General features: G+C 43.8%; 1 protein-coding gene across 3 annotated transcripts in view; it reads right to left on the reverse strand.

Moving 5' to 3' along the window:
* Positions 1–473: 473 nt before the first annotated feature.
* CEP85L (centrosomal protein 85 like) overlaps positions 474–24,286 on the reverse strand; it is a 387,474-nt gene continuing 363,661 nt past the window's right edge. For all 3 annotated transcript variants that reach the window (XM_063917223.1, XM_063917222.1, XM_063917221.1), the window contains 5 exons: positions 14,467–14,584; positions 14,048–14,098; positions 10,923–11,030; positions 1,372–1,585; positions 474–685 (listed from right to left, as the gene is read on the reverse strand). In XM_063917223.1, the coding sequence (XP_063773293.1) occupies positions 519–685; positions 1,372–1,585; positions 10,923–11,030; positions 14,048–14,098; positions 14,467–14,584 (658 nt within the window). In that variant the 3' untranslated portion in view covers positions 474–518. The remainder of the gene's footprint in view (positions 686–1,371; positions 1,586–10,922; positions 11,031–14,047; positions 14,099–14,466; positions 14,585–24,286) is intronic.

Consider the following 24,286-nt stretch of genomic DNA (forward strand, 5'->3'; position numbering starts at 1 on the left):
TCATTACCAGACACAAAGTATTCATAGTTGTGTTAAAATGTTAGTTAATGAGAAACATAATAAAAGTAGACAGATGATTTAAACTAACATGGTTAGGACCGTACTAATGACAAGTGACACCGCAGAAATTCACTAAGTCTACATCCCCATGGACGGTAACCGTGTGAGAAGAAATGCGCCATGATGGGATAAAATCTAAACATATCATTTCTCAGACAGTGGATGGCAGACCTCAGTGATTTCAGCTATTTCCACTCAGCTAGGGCAAGCTGTGAGCTTTGTATTACATTCATAGACCGGCTTTTTCTCTGTAGTCTCCGTTTAGGTCAATAGAAAAATAGAACATTCCAGACAATGACTCGTTAATTCCATGTTGGAGGAGTGGTGACGTTTGGTATAGAAAGTGGCACAGGTGTGCTGTGCATAGTACGTGTTCCAGTCTTACTATGGCTCCCAGATAAAATGCACATAACTGCTATGCAGAGCTATTTAATGTGAAGGTGCCAGGTCCCAGCCAATCACTGGGTAATACAGTTCTCCCCCATATCCTGAGCATAGCAGTCTGACAGAGCAGTCCTCAGCTCATCAATGTCTCTCCGTAACTGACGTGCGTCTGACAGCTTCTCGCTGAGGCTCTCTGTGCTGTGGTTGCTAGCTTCATGATTCTCCGAAAAGGAGCTCACAGCTGTGAAAAGCAACAAATTCAGAGTGAAATATGAGCCTTGTGATATTTACTAACAGTTATTTATACAGAGCCTACATATTACCCAGCGCTTTACAGACATGTAATCATCCTCGGCTGTCCCTGCCACTTTAGCCCTTACAATCTATATTCAATTTGTGCTAGGATGATGGCAAAGTTTTCATGTTATTTATTCTCACTCACTAGTGATAACCATTTGCTCATTTGAGCCCTATTTATCTTGAACTAATTAACATATATACTCAAAATCTTGTAAAACTATCACAGCATATGTACGAAGCTGCCATATTTCTTACTCCTAGGAGGAAAGCATTATATTTAAAAAAACAAATTCATCATAGGCACTTGGACTGTAAAACAAAAAGATAATTCATCACTGCCTAAGGGCAATAATACCAACAATGGGGTTTCCTAATGGTTAAACACAATGCCGCAAGCGTGGTTCCCACCAGGCCAGCTCTAGCACTGAGCCTCCAAAAATATAAATGCTTAAACAATACATAATGATTAAGTAGTCCAAACTATGCCACTGGTTGTACTATACTGTGGCACTTACTACTATATGACAATATATAAAACATATCTACTGCTCTCTCTCTAATCCTTATATATGTGCAGATATTAATGAATACAACAAATCCGCTGCCCCATATTTTTAGTATGCTTACAATGAATGCCGAGGAGCAGGGAAAGATTGGGCTCCTTGCCCTGTACTCGCTGATTAAGAATACTGCAGAGTGCTTTCAAGTCAAACAGACAGTAGGACATCTCCTTAAACAGCTGCTCTGCCACTGGCATCTTCTCTGACAATGGCTGCCTGGACACGAGTAACTCTTCCAGCTGCTTACTCATGGAGCTATTTTCTTCCTTTAGCATTTGGTTCTGCATGGGAGAAAAATAATAAGTACTTTAACACTGAGCATGCTATACTGTATGTCAGGGGAACCCAAACGCGGTCATCAGTGCACCCCAATGATCCAGTTTTTAAGTATATCCATCCTTGACCACAGGTGAATCAATTAGTATCTCAGTCAATTTGATTTAACCATCTGTGCTGAGCCATGGATATACTTAATACCTGGACCATTAGGGTGCCTTGAGGACCGCATTTGGGAACCTCTGCTGTATGAGGTCTACTGGGCAGCTAGGCTGCGTATATTTTGGGTATATGACATATCACCAGTTGATTGATAAGTCTGCTCTACTTGCAGCATACAACGCAGTCATACAATTTAACTTAAATAGTCAGTGGATTGTCATATGGGGTCTGTATCAATTTAAAAGTGAAAACTGCTGCACATTCAGTGTTGGAAAAAAACAACTTTCTTGGTTTAACCTGTTTTTTTTGTTGTTTAAACCAATTTTTTTTTCATTAATCTTTTAATGAAACAAAATTTAATCATGTATTAGAAACCTTGATCATCCATGTTTTAATTCTAACATTAATAATGTTATTAGACTGATTTATTTTACATATTTCAATAAAAACAATTTTTTACTGTTTATAATTCCTATTACATCTGAATATATGTAGATAGAGTAAACATATTAATACATACAAAGTACACTCATAGATAGATGAAATTGAAAATAAGAACAAGTTGATGTTAAGCATTAGTCTTGCTTATTATAATTAAATAAATCTGAATAGTAATACAAAATGGAAAATGAAAAAGCACTTTTCAGAAAAACACACACACACGAAGGGGGAGGTAAGCATAACCAGTGGACATGTCACTGGCATTAAACATTTTGAATAAAACCACAATTTTTTAAGTATAATAGGCTTTTTTTTTTAAATAAGTCACGGTGCCGTGGCTGTACTAACAGCATTATTAAAAAAACATTTGGTTTAAACTAGCCAACCGTGTGGATATTTGACTAGATTGTCAGTTTATGCATCCAACACTTACCGTATATTCTCGAGTATAAGCCGACTTTTTCAGCACTTTTTTTTGTGCTGAAAAAGCCACCTCGGCTTATACTCGAGTCAGTGACAGGCAGAGGCAGAGCAGTGTGAAGGAGGGACACGGAGCGCACAGCGCGCGGCTCTCCTGTGTCCCTCCTGCATCTCCGGCGGCAGCAGCGGCGGTTCTATTACAGGAAGTACCCGTTCGTGACCTCTGATCACGAACCGGCACTTCCTTTAATAGACCTGCCGCGGCCGCCGAAGATGCAGGAGGGACACAGGAGAGCCGCACGCTGTGCACTTCGTGTCCCTCCAGAAGACAGCGCGGGAACGACGGAGGGGTAAGTAACAACACTGTGGGGCATACCTGGCACTTGGGGAGGGAGCATATCTGGCAGCATGAGGGGGTATATGTGGCAGCATGAGGGGACATATCTGGCAGCATGAGGGGACATATCTGGCAGCATGAGGGGGCATATGTGGCAGCATGAGGGGACATATCTGGCAGCATGAGGGGACATATCTGGCAGCATGAGGGGGCATATGTGGCATCATGAGGGGACATATCTGGCAGCATGAGGGGACATATCTGGCAGCATGAGGGGGCATATCTGGCAGCATGAGGGGGCATATCTGGCAGCATGAGGGGGCATATGTGGCATCATGAGGGGACATATCTGGCAGCATGAGGGGACGTATCTGGCAGCATGAGGGGACATATCTGGCAGCATGAGGGGGCATATCTGGCAGCATGAGGGGGCATATGTGGCATCATAAGGGGACATATCTGGCAGCATGAGGGGGCATATGTGGCAGCATGAGGGACATATGTGGCAGCATGAGGGCATATCTGGCACATCAGGCACTGTGGGGCATATCTGGCACTGTGGGCATATCTGGCAGTGTGGGGGCATATCTGGCAGTGTGGGGGCATATCTGGCAGTGTGGGGGCATATCTGGCACTGTGGGGCATATCTGGCAGTATGAGGGCATATCTGGCACTGAGGGCTGTGTACGGCTAGAGCTGCATTTCCCACCCTAGGCTTATACTCGAGTCAATAAGTTTTCCCAGGTTTTTGTGGTAGAATTAGGTGCCTCGGCTTATATTCGGGTCGACTTATACTCGAGTATATACGGTACTTTGTGTGTTGGATGCATGTACAGTATGTTTAAATTACAAGATCTTGCAGCCCCCCTCACCCCCAATTTAAGGCTTTATTCTCCACCACTACTCCCTACTTATATAATTCCGATCAGATAATCTAGATAGCAATCTATTGTTATTTTCAGGCTTCTCCAGGAGACACTTCATTGTGCAGCGGTACAAGGCTACTCTATTATGTATTACAGCTTATCTTGGACAAATCATGTAATGGGAAAGAAAAGCTTTGCTTATCTCATGTAACCATTGAACATTAATATGCTACATGGCTAAGTACTATTCCCATATAAAGCATTTAGTAGCAAGTTTCTTTCTATGGGGGTCATTCTGACCTGATAGCTCGCTGCAGTTCTTCGCAGCGCAGTGTTCAGGTCAGAAATGCGCATGCACCGGTGCTGCAGTACACCGGCGCATGGCTGACAGCCGTCGCTGCCTAGCGATCGCCTCTGCCTGATTGACAGGCAGAGGCGGACCCTAGGCGGCACAGCGGTGTTTGCCCGCCATTTTGTGGGTGCAGTCCAGCCAACGCATGCGTGGCTGGACCGTGCGGGGGGGGGGGGCGGCCCGCAGCGGCTGCGTGACTTCACACGCAGTTGCTGCGACCCAGGCAGCGACGAGTAGCTCCCGGCCAGCACGCAACAGCTGCGCTGGCCAGGAGCTACTCCTGAAGTGCAAAGTATTGCTGCTGTGCAATGCTTTTGTACTTCTGCGATGGGGCAGGGACCGACATGCGGGGCTGGGCGTCCCCCCACATGTCTGTGTTCCTGATAGTAGCTTTGCTAAATTTAGCACATCTACGATCAAGTCGGAATCACCCCCTATGTCTTTTTGTTTTAGTTGTGCAATAAAGGACTATGGGGGTTATTCAGGTTGGATTGAAGAATCTGCAATCCTTTTTTTCACATGCTGGGTGCCGCCCATCGCAGGGCAAGGCCGTGCACCATGCTAAATGGCCTGCCCAGTGGCTGCAAACGCAATTTAATTGCAGTCACAGCAACTGTGGAAGACCCCCTGCAGCTAGGCTGCGTATGCAGTCGGTCCGCTGCCATTTTCTCTATCGTCCTAGTGGATGCTGTGGTTCCTGAAAGGACCATGGGGAATAGCGGCTCCGCAGGAGACAGGGCACAAAAAGTAAAGCTTTAGGATCAGGTGGTGTGCACTGGCTCCTCCCCCTATGACCCTCCTCCAAGCCAGTTAGATTTTTGTGCCCGGCCGAGAAGGGTGCAATCTAGGTGGCTCTCCTAAAGAGCTGCTTAGAAAAGTTTAGCTTAGGTTTTTTATTTTACAGTGAGTCCTGCTGGCAACAGGATCACTGCAACGAGGGACTTAGGGGAGAAGAAGTGAACTCACCTGCGTGCAGGATGGATTGGCTTCTTGGCTACTGGACATCAGCTCCAGAGGGACGATCACAGGTACAGCCTGGATGGTCACCGGAGCCTTGCCGCCGGCCCCCTTGCAGATGCTGAAGTAAGAAGAGGTCCAGAATCGGCGGCAGAAGACTCCTCAGTCTTCTAAAGGTAGCGCACAGCACTGCAGCTGTGCGCCATTTTCCTCTCAGCACACTTCACACGGCAGTCACTGAGGGTGCAGGGCGCTGGGAGGGGGGCGCCCTGGGAGGCAAATGAATACCTATTTTGGCTAAAAATACCTCACATATAGCCTCCGGAGGCTATATGGAGATATTTAACCCCTGCCAGAATCCGTTAAGAGCGGGAGACGAGGCCACCGAAAAAGGGGCGGGGCCTATCTCCTCAGCACACAGCGCCATTTTCCCTCACAGAAAGGCTGGAGGGAAGGCTCCCAGGCTCTCCCCTGCACTGCACTACAGAAACAGGGTTAAAACAGAGAGGGGGGGCACTAAATTGGCGTTAGAAATATATAAAAAAGATGCTATAAGGGAAAACACTTATATAAGGTTGTCCCTATATAATTATAGCGTTTTTGGTGTGTGCTGGTAAACTCTCCCTCTGTCTCTCCAAAGGGCTAGTGGGTCCTGTCCTCTATCAGAGCATTCCCTGTGTGTGTGCTGTGTGTCGGTACGTGTGTGTCGACATGTATGAGGACGATGTTGGTGAGGAGGCGGAGCAATTGCCTGTAATGGTGATGTCACTCTCTAGGGAGTCGACACCGGAATGGATGGCTTATTTAGGGAATTACGTGATAATGTCAACACGCTGCAAGGTCGGTTGACGACATGAGACGGCCGACAAACAATTAGTACCGGTCCAGACGTCTCAAAAACACCGTCAGGGGTTTTAAAACGCCCGTTTACTTTAGTCGGTCGACACAGACACAGACAGGGACACTGAATCCAGTGTCGACGGTGAATAAACAAACGTATTCCTTATTAGGGCCACACGTTAAAGGCAATGAAGGAGGTGTTTCATATTTCTGATACTACAAGTACCACAAAAGAGGGTATTATGTGGGATGTGAAAAAACTACCGTAGTTTTTCCTGAATCAGATAAATTAAATAAAGTGTGTGATGATGCGTGGGTTCCCCCCGATAGAAAATTATGGGCGGTATACCCTTTCCCGCCAGAAGTTAGGGCGCGTTGGGAAACACCCCTTAGGGTGGATAAGGCGCTCACACGCTTATCAAAACAAGTGGCGGTACCGTCTATAGATAGGGCCGTCCTCAAGGACCAGCTGACAGGAGGCTGGAAAATATCATAAAAAGTATATACACACATACTGGTGTTATACTGCGACCAGCGATCGCCTCAGCCTGGATGTGCAGAGCTGGGGTGGCTTGGTCGGATTCCCTGACTAAAAATATTGATACCCTTGACAGGGACAGTATTTTATGGACTATAGAGCATTTAAAGGATGCATTTCTATATATGCGAGATGCACAGAGGGATATTTGCACTCTGGCATCAAGAGTAAATGCGATGTCCATATCTGCCAGAAGATGTTATGGACACGACAGTGGTCAGGTGATGCAGATTCCAAACGGCACAAAGGTGTATTGCCGTATAAAGGAAGAGGAGTTATTTGGGGTCGGTCCATCGGACCTGGTGGCCACGGCAACTGCTGGAAAATCCGCCGTTTTTACCCTAAGTCACATCTCTGCAGAAAAAGACACCGTCTTTTCAGCCTCAGTCCTTTCGTCCCTATAAGATCATATCTGCCCAGGGATAGAGGAAAGGGAAGAAGACTGCAGCAGGCAGCCCATTCCCAGGAACAGAAGCGTTCCACCGCTTCTGACAAGTTCTCAGCATGGCGCTGAGACCGTACAGGACCCCTGGATCCTACAAGTAGTATCCCAGGGGTACAGATTGGAATGTCGAGACGTTTCCCCTTCGCAGGCTCCTGAAGTCTGCTTTACCAAGGTCTCCCTCCGACAAGGAGGCAGTATGGGAAAAAATTCACAAGCTGTATTCCCAGCAGGTGATAATTAAATTACCCCTCCTACTACAAGAAAAGGGGTATTATTCCACACTATATTGTGGTACTGAAGCCAGAAGGCTAGGTGAGACTTATTCTAAAAAATTTTTTGAACACTTACAAAGGTTCAAATCAAGATGGAGTCACTCAGAGCAGTGATAACGAACCAGGAAGAAGGGGACTATATAGTGTCCCGGGACATCAGGGATGCTTACCTCTATGTCCCAAATTTGCCCTTCTCACTAAGGGTACCTCAGGTTCGTGGTGCAGAACTGTCACTATCAGTTTCAGACGCTGCCGTTTGGATTGTCCACGGCACCCCGGGTCTTTACCAAGGTAATGGCCGAAATGATGATTCTTCTTCGAAGAAAAGGCGTCTTAATTATCCCTTACTTGGACGATCTCCTGATAAGGGCATAGTCCAGGGAACAGTTGGAGGTCGGAGTAGCACTATCTCGGATACTGCTACAACAGCACGGGTGGATTCTAAATATTCCAAAATCGCAGCTGATCCCGACGACACGTCTGCTGTGCCTAGGGATGATTCTGGACACAGTCCAGAAAAAGGTGTTTCTCCCGGAAGAGAAAGCCAGGGAGTTATCCGAGCTAGTCAGGAACCTCCTAAAAACAGTGCATCATTGCACAAGGGTCCTGGTAAAAATGGTGGCTTCCTACGAAGCAATTCCATTCGGCAGATTTCACGCAAGAACTTTTCGGTGGGATCTGCTGGACAAATGGTCCGGATCGCATCTTCAGATGCATCAGCGGATAACCCTATATCCAAGGACAAGGGTGTCTCTCCTGTGGTGGTTATAGAGTGCTCATCTTCTAGAGGGCCGCAGATTCGGCATTCAGGTTTGGATGCTGGTGACCACGGAGCCCAGCCCGAGAGGCTGGGGAGCAGTCACACAAGGAAAAAATTTCCAGGGAGTGTGATCAAGTCTGGAGACTTTTCTCCACATAAATATACTGGAGCTAAGGGTAAATTTATAATGCTCTAAGCTTAGCAAGACCTCTGCTTCAAGGTCAGCCGGTATTGATCCAGTGGGAAAAACATCACGGCAGTCGCCCACGTAAACAGACAGGGCGACACAAGAAGCAGGAGGGCAATGGCAAAAACTGCAAGGACTTTTCGCTGGGCGGAAAATCATGTGATAGCACTGTCAGCAGTGTTTCATCCCGGGAATGGAAACTGGGAAGCAGACTTCCTCAGCGGGCACGACCTCCACCCGGGAGAGTGGAAACTTCATCGGGAAGTTTTTTCCACATGATTGTAAACCGTTGGGAAATACCAAAGGTGGACACGATGGCGTCCCGTCTGAACAAAAAACGGGACAGGTATTGCGCCAGGTCAAGAGACCCTCAGGCAATAGCTGTGGACGTTCTGGTAACACCGTGGGTGTACCAGTCGGTGTATGTGTTCCCTCCTCTGCTTCTCATACCTAAGGTGCTGAGAATTATAAGACGTAGAGGAGTAAGAACTATACTCATGGCTCCGGATTGGCCAAGAAGGACTTGGTACCCGGAACTTCAAGAGATGCTTACAGAGGTCTTATGGCCTCTGCCGCTAAGAAGGGACTTGCTTCAGCAAGTACCATGTCTGTTCCAAGACTTACCGCAGCTGCGTTTGTCGGCATGGCGGTGGAAAGCCGGATCCTAAGGGAAAAAGGCATTCCGGAAGAGGTCATTCCTACCCTGGTCAAAGCCAGATAGGAGGTGACCGCACAACATTATCACCACATGTGGCGAAAATATGTTGCGTGGTGTGAGGCCAGGAAGGCCCCACAAAGAAATTTCAACTCGGTCGTTTCCTGCATTTCCTGCAAACAGGAGTGTCTATGGGCCTCAAATTGGGGTCCATTAAGGTTCAAATTTCGGCCCTGTCGATTTTCTTCCAGAAAGAATTGGCTTCAGTTCCTGAAGTCCAGAAGTTTGTCAAGGGAGTATTGCATATACAACCCCCCTTTTGTGCCTCCAGTGGCACTGTGGGATCTCAACGTAGTTCTGGGATTCCTCAAATCACATTGGTTTAAAACCAGTCAAATCTGTGGATTTGAAGCATCTCACATGAAAAGTGACCATGCTCTTGGCCCTGGCCTGGACCAGGCGAGTGTCAAATTGGTGGTTTTTTCTCAAAAAAAGCCCATATCTGTTTGTCCATTCGGACAGGGCAGAGCTGCGGACTCGTCCCCAGTTCTCTCCCTAAGGTGGTGTCAGTGTTTCACCTGAACCAGCTTATTGTGGTGCCTTGCACCTACTAGGGACTTGGAGGACTCCAAGTTGCTAGATGTTGTCAGGGCCCTGAAAATATGTTCCAGGACGGCTGGAGTCAGGAAAACTGACTTGCTGTTATCCTGTATGCACCCAACAAACTGGGTGCTCTTGCTTCTAAGCAGACTATTGCTAGTTGGATGTGTAATACAATTCAGCTTGCACATTCTGTGGCAGGCCTGCCACAGCCAAAATATGTAAATGCCCATTCCACAAGGAAGGTGGGCTCATCTTGGGCGGCTGCCCGAGGGGTCTCGGCTTTAAAACTTTGCCGAGCAGCTACTTGGTCAGGGGCAAACACGTTTGCTAAATTCTACAAATTTGATACCCTGGCTAAGGAGGACCTGGAGTTCTCTCATTCGGTGCTGCAGAGTCATCCGCACTCTCCCGCCCGTTTGGGAGCTTTGGTATAATCCCCATGGTCCTTTCAGGAACCCCAGCATCCACTAGGACGATAGAGAAAATAAGAATTTACTTACCGATAATTCTATTTCTCGGAGTCCGTAGTGGATGCTGGGCGCCCATCCCAAGTGCGGATTATCTGCAATACTTGTACATAGTTACAAAAATCGGGTTATTATTGTTGTGAGCCATCTTTTCAGAGGCTCCGCTGTTATCATACTGTTAACTGGGTTTAGATCACAAGTTGTACGGTGTGATTGGTGTGGCTGGTATGAGTCTTACCCGGGATTCAAAATTCCTCCCTTATTGTGTACGCTCGTCCGGGCACAGTACCTAACTGGCTTGGAGGAGGGTCATAGGGGGAGGAGCCAGTGCACACCACCTGATCGGAAAGCTTTACTTTTGTGCCCTGTCTCCTGCGGAGCCGCTATTCCCCATGGTCCTTTCAGGAACCCCAGCATCCACTACGGACTCCGAGAAATAGAATTATCGGTAAGTAAATTCTTATTTTCTTTTTCGAAGTGTCTGTGTGTGACGTCACGCAGCTGCCCCGAAAACGTCAATCAGGCAGATGCAATCGCATTGGCTGCTAGCGCACATGCAGGATGGGACCTGTGCACTGCCGCCGCCGGGGTTATGGTGGTCACATCGATTAGCGATACGACCTGAATAACTCCCAATGTCTAGAACAAAGTAGTAGCTGCCTTGAAAACCTTTAAATGTCAACACGAAGTAGATGACATGGGCAGCAATGCTATCACCTCTGTATAGAACAAACCAACTGTTCTAAATCAAGGGGACGGGGTGTTTAATAAAGGAAGTGAACTGTTGGCCATCTAATCGATAGCTTTGAAATCATACTTGGTTTTTCCCACTTTGCACAATCAGTTTTAAACATTTTAAAAATAATGTAAAAAAAATAAATGAATGTCTAAATATTGCTTACTTACACTCTAGTGGCACCCATGTGTGCTAATATGAAGCTTCATACTTAGGTGTATTTTTCATTTGTCACATGGTTTAGTCCCACAATGAACAAACCTCTAATGAATATGGGCATAGGGAACATGTCACAGTTACTTACTTCCAGATAAAGTGTGTGCAGCTTTTGTGTGCATTCTGCTTGCTCTGCAACCTTTTTCTCAAGTTCAAGAACACACGATCTCTCCTGGAACAGCTTATCTCTTAGTGTCTAGAGAAAGACAATAATAAAAATACATGTAAATGCAGAAACACGATGACCCTTTCTGTACAATGCAGCACCCCCCCATGCTCTGCAGTGACTTTTCAGACATGACGTTGTCATTGCAGCACAGAAACATCACCAGGTCTATACTATAGATCAGACATATAATTTACTATGATATGAAGACGAAGACAATGTGGGGTATCCAATTAGAGCTGATCCCTTCTCGGCGGGTGAAAACGGACGGATATCGCAATTAATGACTAATGGTTATTATCATGGTATCCTATTACAGGGCCGTTTTCTTAGTTCGAAAATGGACATGCGATCGCGTCAAAACACATGGGATCGGGGATAAGTCCCTGATCCCATGTGTTATCGCGGCTCCGGCAGCCCGCTTATCGAGGATTATGCTTCGGGTGCCAACCCCGATAAGTGCTAGCATCAGGAGGAGAAGCACAACGCATCGGGGTTAATAGGAGAGCCCCCGGTGATACAATTCAAATGGTGTGGTAGTCCACAATGGGCGCTGGAGTGTTCTAAAAATGAGTATTTATTTGTAAACATGGGACAAGACAACATGAATTTAAAAAGACACCTCGGATGTCAGAAACAGCAATACAAGGACATACATAAGACTAATAATGATATAAAAATCCTGGATCCTGCAAGTGTTCAAACACCTGTGTGAAACACCATAGTCTGAAAAGCTTGTAAAATAACAAAAGTATTTGGTAATGGGAAAATGTTCTCAATCGTCCAAATAGAACAGGAGGGTATAAGGCTTACCCAGTGACTAGAAACGAGCAGAATGCAGTCCGGACTGGTAGTGACTGTGACTCGCCAAGGATCATCAAGAGAAGGGGTCGCTTTGCCTGGTTAAAGTATTGGAGCCCAGCAGGGTGCGTAGTCCGGACTGCACTCTGCTCATTTACCACCAGAGGCTCCATTTCTATTCACTGGGTAAGCCTTATACCCTCCTGTTCTATTGGGACGATTGAGAACATTTTCCCATTCATGTTGTCTTGTCCTAGGTTTACAAATAAATACTAATTTTTAGAACACTCCAGCGCCCATTACTAACATTAGAAAACCTTCTCTTTCCAATTCCTTTGCTCTTAGGCTTCATGTACAAGGTACCCTTTGGCACCGCCAATATCCCTATTCCCACTTGGAGACATGCTGATAACTTCTCACTGAAATGTTAGCCAGCCATGGGAGCTGTGCTATACTGCAGCATCTAGCAGTGGAGAGCCGGTGCCATTTTAGCCTCTAGTTCTGGTACAATGGAGAGGAGCTAACACTGCGAAACAGGTCTCCTGCTAAATGACCCAATTTAGAGATATCACCACTCTGCATGGTATGCGGTCATGATGTCACCAGTCGGAATGTCAACACTCATGATGCCAACATGGTTGAATTGTCTACATCATTAATGTCGACATAGTAAATGGTTACACTGTCATAATGTCAATATTTCCATTAGGGATAGGGCTAGCATTAGAGTTAGCACTAGAATGGCAGTAAAAATAAATTGTCAGCATTTTAACAGTGTTGACATGTCAACATTACAGCCATGTCAACATTCTTATTGCGACCTAATGAATGGCGACATAAAATACCATAACCTTCCGAATAATGTGTACATTAATAAATTTAGAGATGAGCGGGTTCGGTTTTACCCTTATCTCCTTATTGGCCATCGGACGTCACGTGTTTTGGTTAGCCAATAAGAAAAATCCAGAAAATAAGAAATGGCGATATTTCTGGCGTAAAGAACCGAGTAAATCCGAACCCGCTCATCTCTAATTAATATTAATCTTTATTTAGCAAAATCCTTGAACTACGGGCAAGTGGTGACATCAGTTTCACAATTCGGACGTCCAGTGCTAAAGACTAACAATGGATGTCCTATGTAAAATATTTAACATGCAATACTTGATTTTCAGGCACAATACATAGTTAATCAAGTGGGGAGGACAGCTTGGTGCTCTGGCAGGTAATTATAGGAGTTTGCTCCACCTCAGGCCACGATTCCAGACAATGAATAATGAACTACACACAAAAACCCTTCTTGTTATTAATCATGTGCTAAAAAAACCATTTCTGAAATGAGAGTATGCTTGGCTGCCTATATATTCGTGCATGGTACTCCCAAGAGCAGTTATGTCCTATTCTGGTCTCAATATAATTTTGTAATTTCTAGTTTATTGATTTGTACACAACCATTAAAACAACAAACTTCAGAAAATAGAAAAAAAAAATTACTTCAGCAGTTTCAAATGAACACCTTATCAACGGTGGTGGATGGCTACTCAGTGCATGGTCAATATTCACAATTCTGCCCTAGGACAGTGCTTCCGGGAATAACTTATCTATGTGTACAGAAGCAAAGCCTGGTTTTCCCCACAACTTTGTCTTTTGTAGAATACTAGACTAAATAAATCCTTTTTATTTGAAATGCAAGATGGCTACTTTTACTGTTGAGCCAGATAATTACCACAAATACCAAGTAGGTCTAATTTATATGGGGCATTGCCAAGAGAAAGATGAGAGACACGAGACCGAACAATTCAGAAGAGCTGAAGGCCGCTATTGAAGCATCCTGGTCTTTCATAACACCTCAGCAGTGCCAGAGGCTGATAGAATCCATGCCACGCTGCATTGAGGCAGTAATTCATGCAAAAGAGGCCCAAACCAAGTACTGAGTACATATGCATGATTATACTTTTCAGAGGGCCGACATTTCTGTATTTAAAATCCTTTTTTTCTTGATTTTATGGAATATTCTAATTTTCTGAGATTTTGAATTTGGGGTTTTCTTAAGCAGTAAGCCACAATCATCAAAATTATAACAAATAAAGGCTTGAAATATCTCACTTTGCATGTAATGAGTATATAATATATTAGTTTCACCTTTTAAGTTGAATTACTGAAATAAATGAACTTTTGGACGACAGTCTAATTTTCTGAGTTTCACCTGTATACCCCTATGTATCAGTAGGCCCAGTACAGGGTCTTACCTGAATTTCTGCTGTCATATTGTCAATTTGAATTTGCTGATTGTCTATGATCTGAAAAAGAGAACATAATCAAGTTTTATTACAATAAAAAGACTGTGTTACAATTACCAGAGTTTTTGCCGAACATCATAGGAGCGATTTGAGAAAACCAGGAAGCAGAGGGACCAGGAAGCAGAGGGTTCCTCTGAGAGCGACAACTGCAGGAAGCTTCTCTTCCTGCAGCCGCTGCACAGTGATCTTTCTGACAGGTTGCATCAGATGCGACAATGTCAGGGAAAGCACAGCCTGGTGTGGTTGGATCTGATGTGACCATACCAGGCAAGTGGTTGAAAGAGCATCTTTAAATTTACTATTGTGTTCAGCTCCAGCAGGAGTGGAAGGACAGAGATGCTAATTAGGCATGGATAATAAGTTCTCACCTTGTTGGCACGCTCGGCCTGCTCTCTGAGACGATCGTTCTCAGACTGGAGTTGCTTTGTGTCCAGCATTGGGAGCCGCACACCATCCTCTAAGCATTTTTGAACTTTCTGCTGTAAACTGTAAGGATACAAATTAGTTTCAAAGATTTATTTTATTATAGTTATTTCTGCTTGTTTGACGTACAGGACATTAACATTATGCTAAACCTTCATGTATATTTAAGTTGAGACCGAGGACCTGACTGAAAGGTGCACACTAATCATGTGTGGCTATGATTTGTCATGGATGTGCAAAAATATGCAAAATGTCAGCGTTCCTCTTGTGTACTACCGTGCAACGGACTGCGCAAACACTGTGATGCCCACTATGCATATCTGAGCAATGCTCAGCAACTGCGCTAGTGGATCTGATTACTCCACTGACGACGCACCATTGGTAGCAATATGGATTCCTTGAGCATATCCTGCCGGGCACAGAGCCTCCCTTGCAACTTTCTCAATATATGGCCACTATGCAGCCACATCCCAATAAACGCCAATGACAGTCCCACAACAAGCACATGACACCTCCTTGTTTTGCCATCACTTTAGGTCACCGCTCAGTCTTCAACTTGAATCAACCATGGATTGCAGACACCATCTCAAGTCATAGCGATGTCATATGCAAATGCAGAGGCCGTGGCATGCATCTCTTCATGCGTGTACACTAAGGCTTTCCTAGACTTCTTACATATGCGTAATAGCAAATTATAGAGCAATTGTGCAAACATCAGCATTGCGTCCACATCTGAATCAGGCTGGACTGAGAGACGCATGACGACACCTGGAAGTAGGCAGGTTCCAAGCTAAAGTAGTCAGAAGCATAGTTAGGTTACTGAACTTTTTGTGCAACTACTACATTAATAAATGAAAAATAGATAGTCATAAGCCCACACAAACCACAATACAATGTGAGAAAAAGATATACATATAAAAGATATCCCATATCCAAAATACTTGGGACCAGAAGTATTTTGGATATCGTATTTTTCCGTATTTTGGAATAATTGCATACCATAATGAGAGATCATGGTGATGGGACCTAAATGTAAGCACAGAATGCATTTATGTTTCATATACACCCTTTACACACAGCCTGAAGGTAATTTTAGCCAATATTTTTAATAACTTTGTGCATTAAACAAAGTGTGTGTACATTCACACAATTCATTTATGTTTCATATATACCTTATACACAAAGCCTGAAGGTCATTTTAGCCAATATTTTTAATAACTTTGTGCATTAAACAAAGTTTGTATACATTGAGCCATCAGAAAACAAAGGTTTCACTATCTCAGTATCCCTTAAAAAATTCCGTATTTCTGAATATTTGGAAATGGGATACTCAACCTGTATTGTATACATATAGCTATCTATCTCTAGCTACACATTATGGAACATCTGCACTCACCATTTACATCATGAACACTCTAAGCTGTATTCCTTAAACTGCACACAAGGTCATACAGGTAAGACCTCGACCCAGTATATTAGCTATTAAACACCTGACACAGGTTGGATTATATGAAACATTTCTATTTATAGTTTATTTAAAAAAAGATCCATGTTGTGTATGTACACAAACTTAGTTTCATGCACAAAAGTATTAAAAATACTGTAAAAAAACCTAACTTTCTGGCTGTGTGCCTGTGACTGATTAAAACCAGATGACATGCAGGCTTAAAGTCAACCAGCCCCAGAATCTGTGTGATTTACGAGTATCCCGGTTTAAAGGGATAATATGGTAAGCCTATGCTACCAATCGTTTATCAAGTCCATTCCATAAAATGATAGCTAGCAGCTGATTAGTTACGATTTCCACCCGTTTCTGATTAAAAATAAAATAAAAAAAATATGTGACTGTCTGGCCCTTTTACAAATACATTTCCCATATGGATTTTTAATATGAAGTGTATTTGAATGAAGTGCTTGAATAACAGAGATACACTGATTGAGCACTGGTATCCATGACAACGTAGCTTATGAACTCGGCACTCCAGCTACATGCAAGATGTCTGGTGGCTCGGTATGTTCTCCCAACATGGATTGATAAACAGAGCTCCTGACATCTCATGTTTACTATTGTTCCATGCAGGTCTGGATCAGTGATTAGCCCTATTACTTTTGTAATATATATGATTTTAGTAGCATAGCAGAGAAGAGATATCTTGTAAATCAATCTAGGGATATAATAAAAAAAACCTCCTGAATGGCAAAGCAACCCTTCAAAATAAAAAGCATGGTCTCTACAATAAAGAAAAAACAGCCTGATAATATAAAAGGGAATTATTTGTTTTAATATCACTTTACGTATATACCAAGAACTCACTGCATAAGCTCAGTAGTGGCAATCATCAGCAAACATTAATTAATCAGAGATACAGAATTTGCTTGATTACTCATTAGTTTTTTGACTGCAATATCGTTGCACCTGGAGCTCACAATTTTGGGAAAAATCCCCTATTCACATAACCTTAGCAAGTTCAGTAATGTGTAATACTTTCCCTTTACATCATTAACTTCCTCATATTTATATACTTTACAGCAGAGCATTTACATTCAAAGTTCTACAAATAATTAGCTTTAATTTGTCTGAGATAAAAGTTCTACAAAATAATTAGTTTTAATCACACTTGCCTACCTGACCCTCTCCATGAGGGAGAAAATGCTCTGTCCATGGACTTTCCTGGTAATGTATGATTGCCATCGCCTGTGGTGAGCTAGTTAATTGATAAGAAAGGTGTTTCACCACAGGTGATGGCAATCATACATTACCAGGAAAGTCCAGGAACAGAGCATTTTCTCCCTCATGGAGAGGGTCAGGTAGGCAAGTGTGGTTTTAATTCGTCTGAGATACGGCATATAGTCACAGATTATGGAGAAGAAGAATTGTATAGCCCACCACGTTTATTATAAGATAATGGTTTTGTTTCTGTGCCTGGGGCAAGGTACTTGTCTAAGAACATGGCACACACTAGGATGGGCTATGAAAAAAAGACCCTCCATGATATTAAGAAATTAATCACAATTCTATATTTCCAGTAATGATCCATTTGCAAGAAATGGAAATACAATCCTACAGACTGTAAGCTTGTATGAGCAGGGTCCTCTCCTCCTGCAGCTACATAATTATGCTAAGTGCATCTGTAATTATGGCTCTATGTGAATATATATGGTGTCTGTATATCGTTTGCTGTCTGTAATTCCTCTTGTACAGAGCTATTGAACCAATGTAGTTCTTTAGAAATAAACACATTCCAAGATTATGGTGTTATATAAATCTGATAAAAAATTATGGGGGTGATGTATGAAAAAAAACGTTCTAACGGACATAACGTCCAGGGGCGTATCACCACATTATCGTGGTGATATGCCCGCAGCCGCTGCCACAATGTATTATTAAGGCCCCCGCCGATGTGGGAGGGCGTTATCCTACCTGTACCACGATAGCGCACCTTCCACATCGGCTTGGCTGGGTTCAGCGCCGCAGTCTGTGCGCATGCGCACTTCTCTCCTGCTTCCTGTCTGAACCGCAGGAGGCCCCCCGGCGCATGCGCTTTGTGGACCAGCAGATTACTGGCCTCGAACAATAAAGTTTGTTGAAAAAAATAAATAATTAACTCAGCGAGTGCACATTTTGCACTCATCGCCTGCCTGGGGGAGGCGTTACGGCCCAGCGGCTACAAGAGACGAAAAGCGACAGCAGAGGCAATCATACATTGCCTCTGCACTTCGTCTCCAATTCAGGACTGCGGGGTAACGGTAAGCGGCGGGGTAACGGTAAGCGGCGGGGTAACGCGGCGGACACTGCACACGGCGTTAACACGCCGTACATACATTAGGGTGCTGAGCAAGATGATGGCTTAAGGTGCGCTGTGGTCAGTAGAAACCACAGCGCACTTTCATACATCTGCCCCTATATTAGGAACTGGACATCATATGCACCAGAAATATATCATAATATAAACTTAATAGAACACACCGTTTACATAAATACTTACAGTGCTACTGTCCTCTACTGTCCAAAGTTAGTATTAGATTCAGAGAATAAAAAGATGGAATAATTTGTATTGCTACTCAAGTAGTTATATAAAAGGACTGTATTCCTATAGATCTATCTGGTAGATAAAACAAACAACATCATGTAAGGTCCTGAATGGAGATTCTTATGCAAAAATAAATCAGGTCCTCATGCTATAAATCCAAAAATCATATTTAAAAGAAAAATCTCTATATTGCTCAAAAGTAAAGACAGTGCGACAAATAGCAATCCGTAAACATTCTTGTACACTAGTAACCACAAAAATAGTAAACAGAACAAAACCGATATGACATGCTGTAGCGTGTCATAAAAGCAATAGAAAACAGCTACACAAAATAAAAAAAGATGGGAAGAATCATCGTACAGAGCTAGAAAGAAAATGACTGTTCAGGCCTATCCCTAGCAGTCACAAGTGCGAGGAAGAAGAGGAGTGGCAAAGCAGAGGGGCATGTGAGCTAAGCAAAAGCAAAGAGATCCAGACTAAAGTATTAGGGGAGAACGCAGATCTTCATCTATGAAGTAAGGGATTATTCACGCTCATGTGTATTGTTGCTTATTGCAGTGTCCTTTTAATATAGTTGCTGCCTAGTTGTAATTTTTTCCCTTGAGCTGCGGTTATTTCTGCGAGATTGCATGAGAGAAGTATGTACGTCTGTCATCATCCTGTGACTCCTTGAACCACCTTGATAGGACAACATAATCAGAGTGGAGAAAGACATACACACAATTATTTTCTGGATGTTAAATAGGCATTATACACTGCTTTCATTATTCTAATGTTTGAGGGCAAACTTAATGTATCCTCTAGCCAAGGACGTATCTACACCTTGGCCAAGGTGACACATGCCAGGTGTGTCAGCAGTCCCTGTGCAGCCCTCTGGCCAGTGCTGCGCTTTCTGATGCTGCCAGATATGTGAGAAGAGAGGACAGTAAAATAATGCACATGTCAAAAGTAATATGCAGTAGAATAAGGTATGAGGGAGAGTAAAGAAAGGAATGTTGTTTATGAATGAGAGTGGAGTGAAAGAAAAGAGTAAGGAACCCGAGATAGTAACGAAAAAAAGGAGGTGATTAAGGTATTTGAGAGAGAAAAGGTGGCAGGAAAGGACGTTGTGTTATGTGAGAAATAAGAAAGGAAAATTACTGAGATGTGATAGAGAAAAGTAAGACAGACAAAAATAAATTATAATAAAGTATAAAAAATCTAAAGGGAAAGGTGAGACTTTAAAGAGCAGAGAAAGTAAAGAAGGAGGGCTGAGGGAGTAAGGTATCAGAGCGTGGAAAGAGAAAATTCTGAATTGAAGAAAACAAAGAAGTGGACAACGTAAAGGAAGAAGCGTAAAGAGAATGAGAATATAAATATAAAATAAAGGAGAGAGTATATAATGAGAAAGTGGAACAAGAGTAAAGAATAGTCCACTGTATGGGCGTGATGTAGCACGCATCGCACCCTGTTACTTACTGGGTACATACTGGCGATGATACCGCTGATATGCACCTAGAAATGCCATAAAGGGGGGTACTCTCGGAGCGATATTCTAAGCAATCTGACTAGATTGCTTATAATGTAAGCCTGATCGCTCCGTGTGTACCCCTTACAGCGATAGCGATGCACAGCCCCCCGCTGGGGGAAGTGAGTGCCCCCCCCCTCTCCCCCCGCACGCTCAGCACACATCGCGCTATGCTGAGCGGGGGGAGAGAGATGTGTGCTGAGCGGTTCACTCAGCACACATCTCTCCCACATCGGCCCGTCTATATGGGCCTTTAGAATCGTAAAGGACAGTTCTCCCGATAAGAGCTGTTCTTTACAATCACAGGACTTTTGGGTTTATGACCCATATATAATATGACAGGCAGTGGAACAGCTCTTGGCATTTGCGCGATATTTCTTACCAATAAAACCAGTGATGTAGGTGACAATGGGAAAATCTGCCTGTGAAAAATTATAGAAAGCAAGTGTTTTTCAGCAATATAAGTGCTCACATTAAATTAGGGGTGCAAGTCTAAAAACACTTGTCCGACTCAAAGCACTCCAAAATACCTGTTCCATACCTTGTACCCCAATTTCCATCATTTTGCACTTTTTCATACAATTAAAAACTTCTATGTGCATAATTAGTCATTCAGTGGGGTGACCCAAGGATTCTGAACCAATCCTATCCTTATTTACTTTAAAATAGGGATTTTCTTCAACTTTTCACCTGCTCCGGGGGGATGAACAGAAAATTGCCATAAAATCTATGGAGAATTATAGCCGGAGAATAATTAAATAGGTCAGTTTTTGCAAATCGCAATAAAAGACCATTTTCTGAGCAAAAACGAGTTATCACGGCCAACTGAATATCCCCCTTACTGTTTTAACTTCAATACACTTTCTGGTGTCAAAAACACTTTCCCTTGAACTGTATTTAGACCTACAATAGGAAACGTTGCTATTAAGTTGGATGTTCATGGCCCTTTTTGCTTTTCATCCAAAAAGAAATTGCAGGACCCAGGCTGTAACCTAAGAAGAGGACACCGTTGATGTTGCCATTATCCAAATATTGTCCAGGTAAGTCCATATGAATATTTCTTTGCCATGATCAATATTAGAAGGTTTGCTAATACCTTGGTGGAGGCTGACATTCTAAGGGGTATATTCAATTAGCAGCGATAACGGACTTTTCGCGTGAAAAGTCCCGTTTTAGCGCGAAAAACCGGACTTTTCCCGCGAAACGTAATTACAGCCTATTCAATTTTCTGGGAAAATTTATCGGTGATCATTTTTTCACTAATTTCACTTCACCTACTCAGAAGCAGGTGAAAAGTTAGGAAAAGTCACTATTTTAAGGTAAAAATGTTTGGATATGGTACAGAACTCCTGGGACACCCCCCTTAATGACTAATTAGGCACGTTGAGGTTTTTAATTGGCCAATAATGACATGTCATTTTTGGGGTGAAAAAGTACAAAGTGATGGAAATTGGGGTTCAAGGTATGGGACAGGTATATTGGGGTGCTTTATGAGTGGGACAGGTGTTTTTAGGCGTGCAGATGGGAGTAATCGGTCTGTTTCCACTTTTTTTTTTTAAAGTACGCTAAAATGACCCAAATATATACTTATACCCATTTTCATGCACCCCAAATTTAATGAGAGCATTTATTTTGCTCAAAAAAAACTTGCTTTCTATCATTTTTTTGCATTTAAAAAAAAATGCATATAACAGCCATTTCACACAATTTAAGTCCCCAAAAACTCTCTAATGTGATCTCTAATACACTTCTCTTCTGTTTTCCTATGTTAGTTTAGCATTTTTTGGGGTACAGGCTGATTTCCCCATTTTCACCTGCACTTTTCACTGCAAGAATTTTCAGGTGAAAGCCGTTTGGAATTAAATTGCTGCGAAAAATTTTTGGGCGAAAAATTGCAGCGAATTTGCGGATAATTGAATTCCCTAGTAAAAGAGACATTTGTATGGAAAATGTTAATTGAATATAGAGAATCTGAGGACTTGCTGATGTGCCTGTTGCATTAGCACATCGTATGGCATCTTTCAAAAACCACAGTGTTCACAATGGTCCTTACCAACTCCTTTTAAAATTTGGGTGTTGCGGTGTATGCCGAGCGTCCTCACATCTATAATAATGTGAAAACCTTTTCTTGTTTTTCCACAACAAATATTTGACAATATAATCCTGTTGCTAAATTACTTTTTATACCAACAGCATTTTTAAGTTTTCCTTCATACTGTTACTGATCTTTGAAAACTGCTGCCTGGCTGCAAGTCCAGGAACGCTATCGTATATAATTTCCTTTTCTCTAACGTCCTAGAGGATGCTGGGGACTCCGTAAGGACCATGGGGATAGACGGGCGCCGCAGGAGACATGGGCACTTTAAGAAAGACTTTGACTCTGGGTGTGCACTGGCTCCTCCCTCTATGCCCCTCCTCCAGACCTCAGTTTGATACTGTGCCCAGTGGAGACTGGGTGCATTTCAGGAGCTCTCCTGAGTTTCCTGTAAAGAAAGCATTTTAGTTAGGTTTTTTATGTTCAGGGAGCCTGCTGGCAACAGACTCCCTGCATCGAGGGACTGAGGAGAGAGAAACAGACCCACTTCTCTAAGTTTCAGGGCTCTGTTTCTTAGGCTACTGGACACCATTAGCTCCAGAGGGATCGGTACGCAGGTCTCACCCTAGCCGTCCGCCCCAGAGCCGCGCCACCGTCCTCCTCGCAGAGCCGGTAGATTGAAGCCGAGTGAGCATTGAGGAAAAGAACATCAGAGGCGGCAGAAGACACCTTAATCTTCATAGAGGTAACGCACAGCACTGCAGCTGTGCGCCATTGCTCCCATTCACCTCACACACCTCGGTCACTGTAAGGGTGCAGGGCGCAGGGGGGGGGGTGCCCTGGGCAGCAATATAAACCTCTCCTGTGGCATATATAGATATATACATGTACAGCTGGGCACTGTACATGTATTTAAAGAGCCCCCGCCATGTTATTGAGAAATTTGAGCGGGACAGAAGCCCGCTGCCGAGGGGGCGGGGCTTCTCCCTCAGCACTCACCAGCGCCATTTTTCTCCACAGCACCGCTGAGAGGAAGCTCCCCGGACTCTCCCCTGCTTAACACACGGTGAAAGAAGGGTTTTAAAGTAGAGGGGGGGGGGGGGGGCACATAATTGGCGCATATACATAACAAAAGCGCTACTGGGTAAACATACTGTGTTTTTTCCTGGGTCATATAGCGCTGGGTTGTGTGCTGGCATACTCTCTCTCTGTCTCTCCAAAGGGCCTGGTGGGGAACCTGTCTTCAGAAAAGAGCTTCCCTGTGTGTGTGTGTGTGTGTGTGTGTGTGTGTGTGTGTGTGTGTGTGTGTGTGTGTGGTGTGTCGGTACGCGTGTGTCGACATGTCTAAGATTGAAGGCTCACCTAAGGAGGAGGGGGAGTGTATGAATGTTAGGTCTCCGTCGGCAGTGCCGACACCTGACTGGATGGATATGTGGAATGTTTTAAGTGCTAATGTTAATTTATTGCACAAAAGATTAGACAAAGCTGAAGCTGGGGTACAGTCAGGGAGTCAACCCATGCCTGTCCCAATGTCACCTGGACCTTCGGGGTCTCAGAAGCGCCCACTATCCCAAATAGTTGACACAGATACCGACACGGATTCAGACTCCAGTGTCGACTACGATGATGCAAAATTACAGCCAAAAGTGGCTAAATGTATTCGATATATGATTATCGCAATAAAAGATGTTTTGCATATCACTGAGGAACCCCCTGTCCCTGACACGAGGGTACACATGTATAAGGGAAAGAAACCTGAGGTCACCTTTCCCTCATCACATGAGCTGAACGAATTATGCGAAAAAGCGTGGGAAACTCCAGACAAAAAACCGCAGATTCCCAAAAGGATTCTAATAGCGTATCCTTTCCCGTCGCAGGACAGAAACCGGTGGGAATCCTCCCCTAGGGTGGACAAAGCTTTAACGCGCTTATCAAAAAAGATAGCGCTTCTATCCCAAGATACGGCTACCCTCAAGGATCCTGCTGACCGCAAGCAGGAGGTTACCTTGAAGTCCATTTACACACATTCTGGTACGTTACTCAGACCGGCTATTGCGTCGGCCTGGGTTTGTAGTGCTGTAGCAGCATGGGCAGATTCATTATCAGCGGATATTGAGACCCTTGATAAGGATACCATTTTAATGACCCTAGGGCATATAAAAGATGCTGTCTTATATATGAGGGATGCTCAA

This window comes from Pseudophryne corroboree, chromosome 4 (genome assembly GCF_028390025.1).
Source record: "Pseudophryne corroboree isolate aPseCor3 chromosome 4, aPseCor3.hap2, whole genome shotgun sequence".
In the NCBI taxonomy this organism is placed as follows: Eukaryota; Metazoa; Chordata; class Amphibia; order Anura; family Myobatrachidae; genus Pseudophryne; species Pseudophryne corroboree.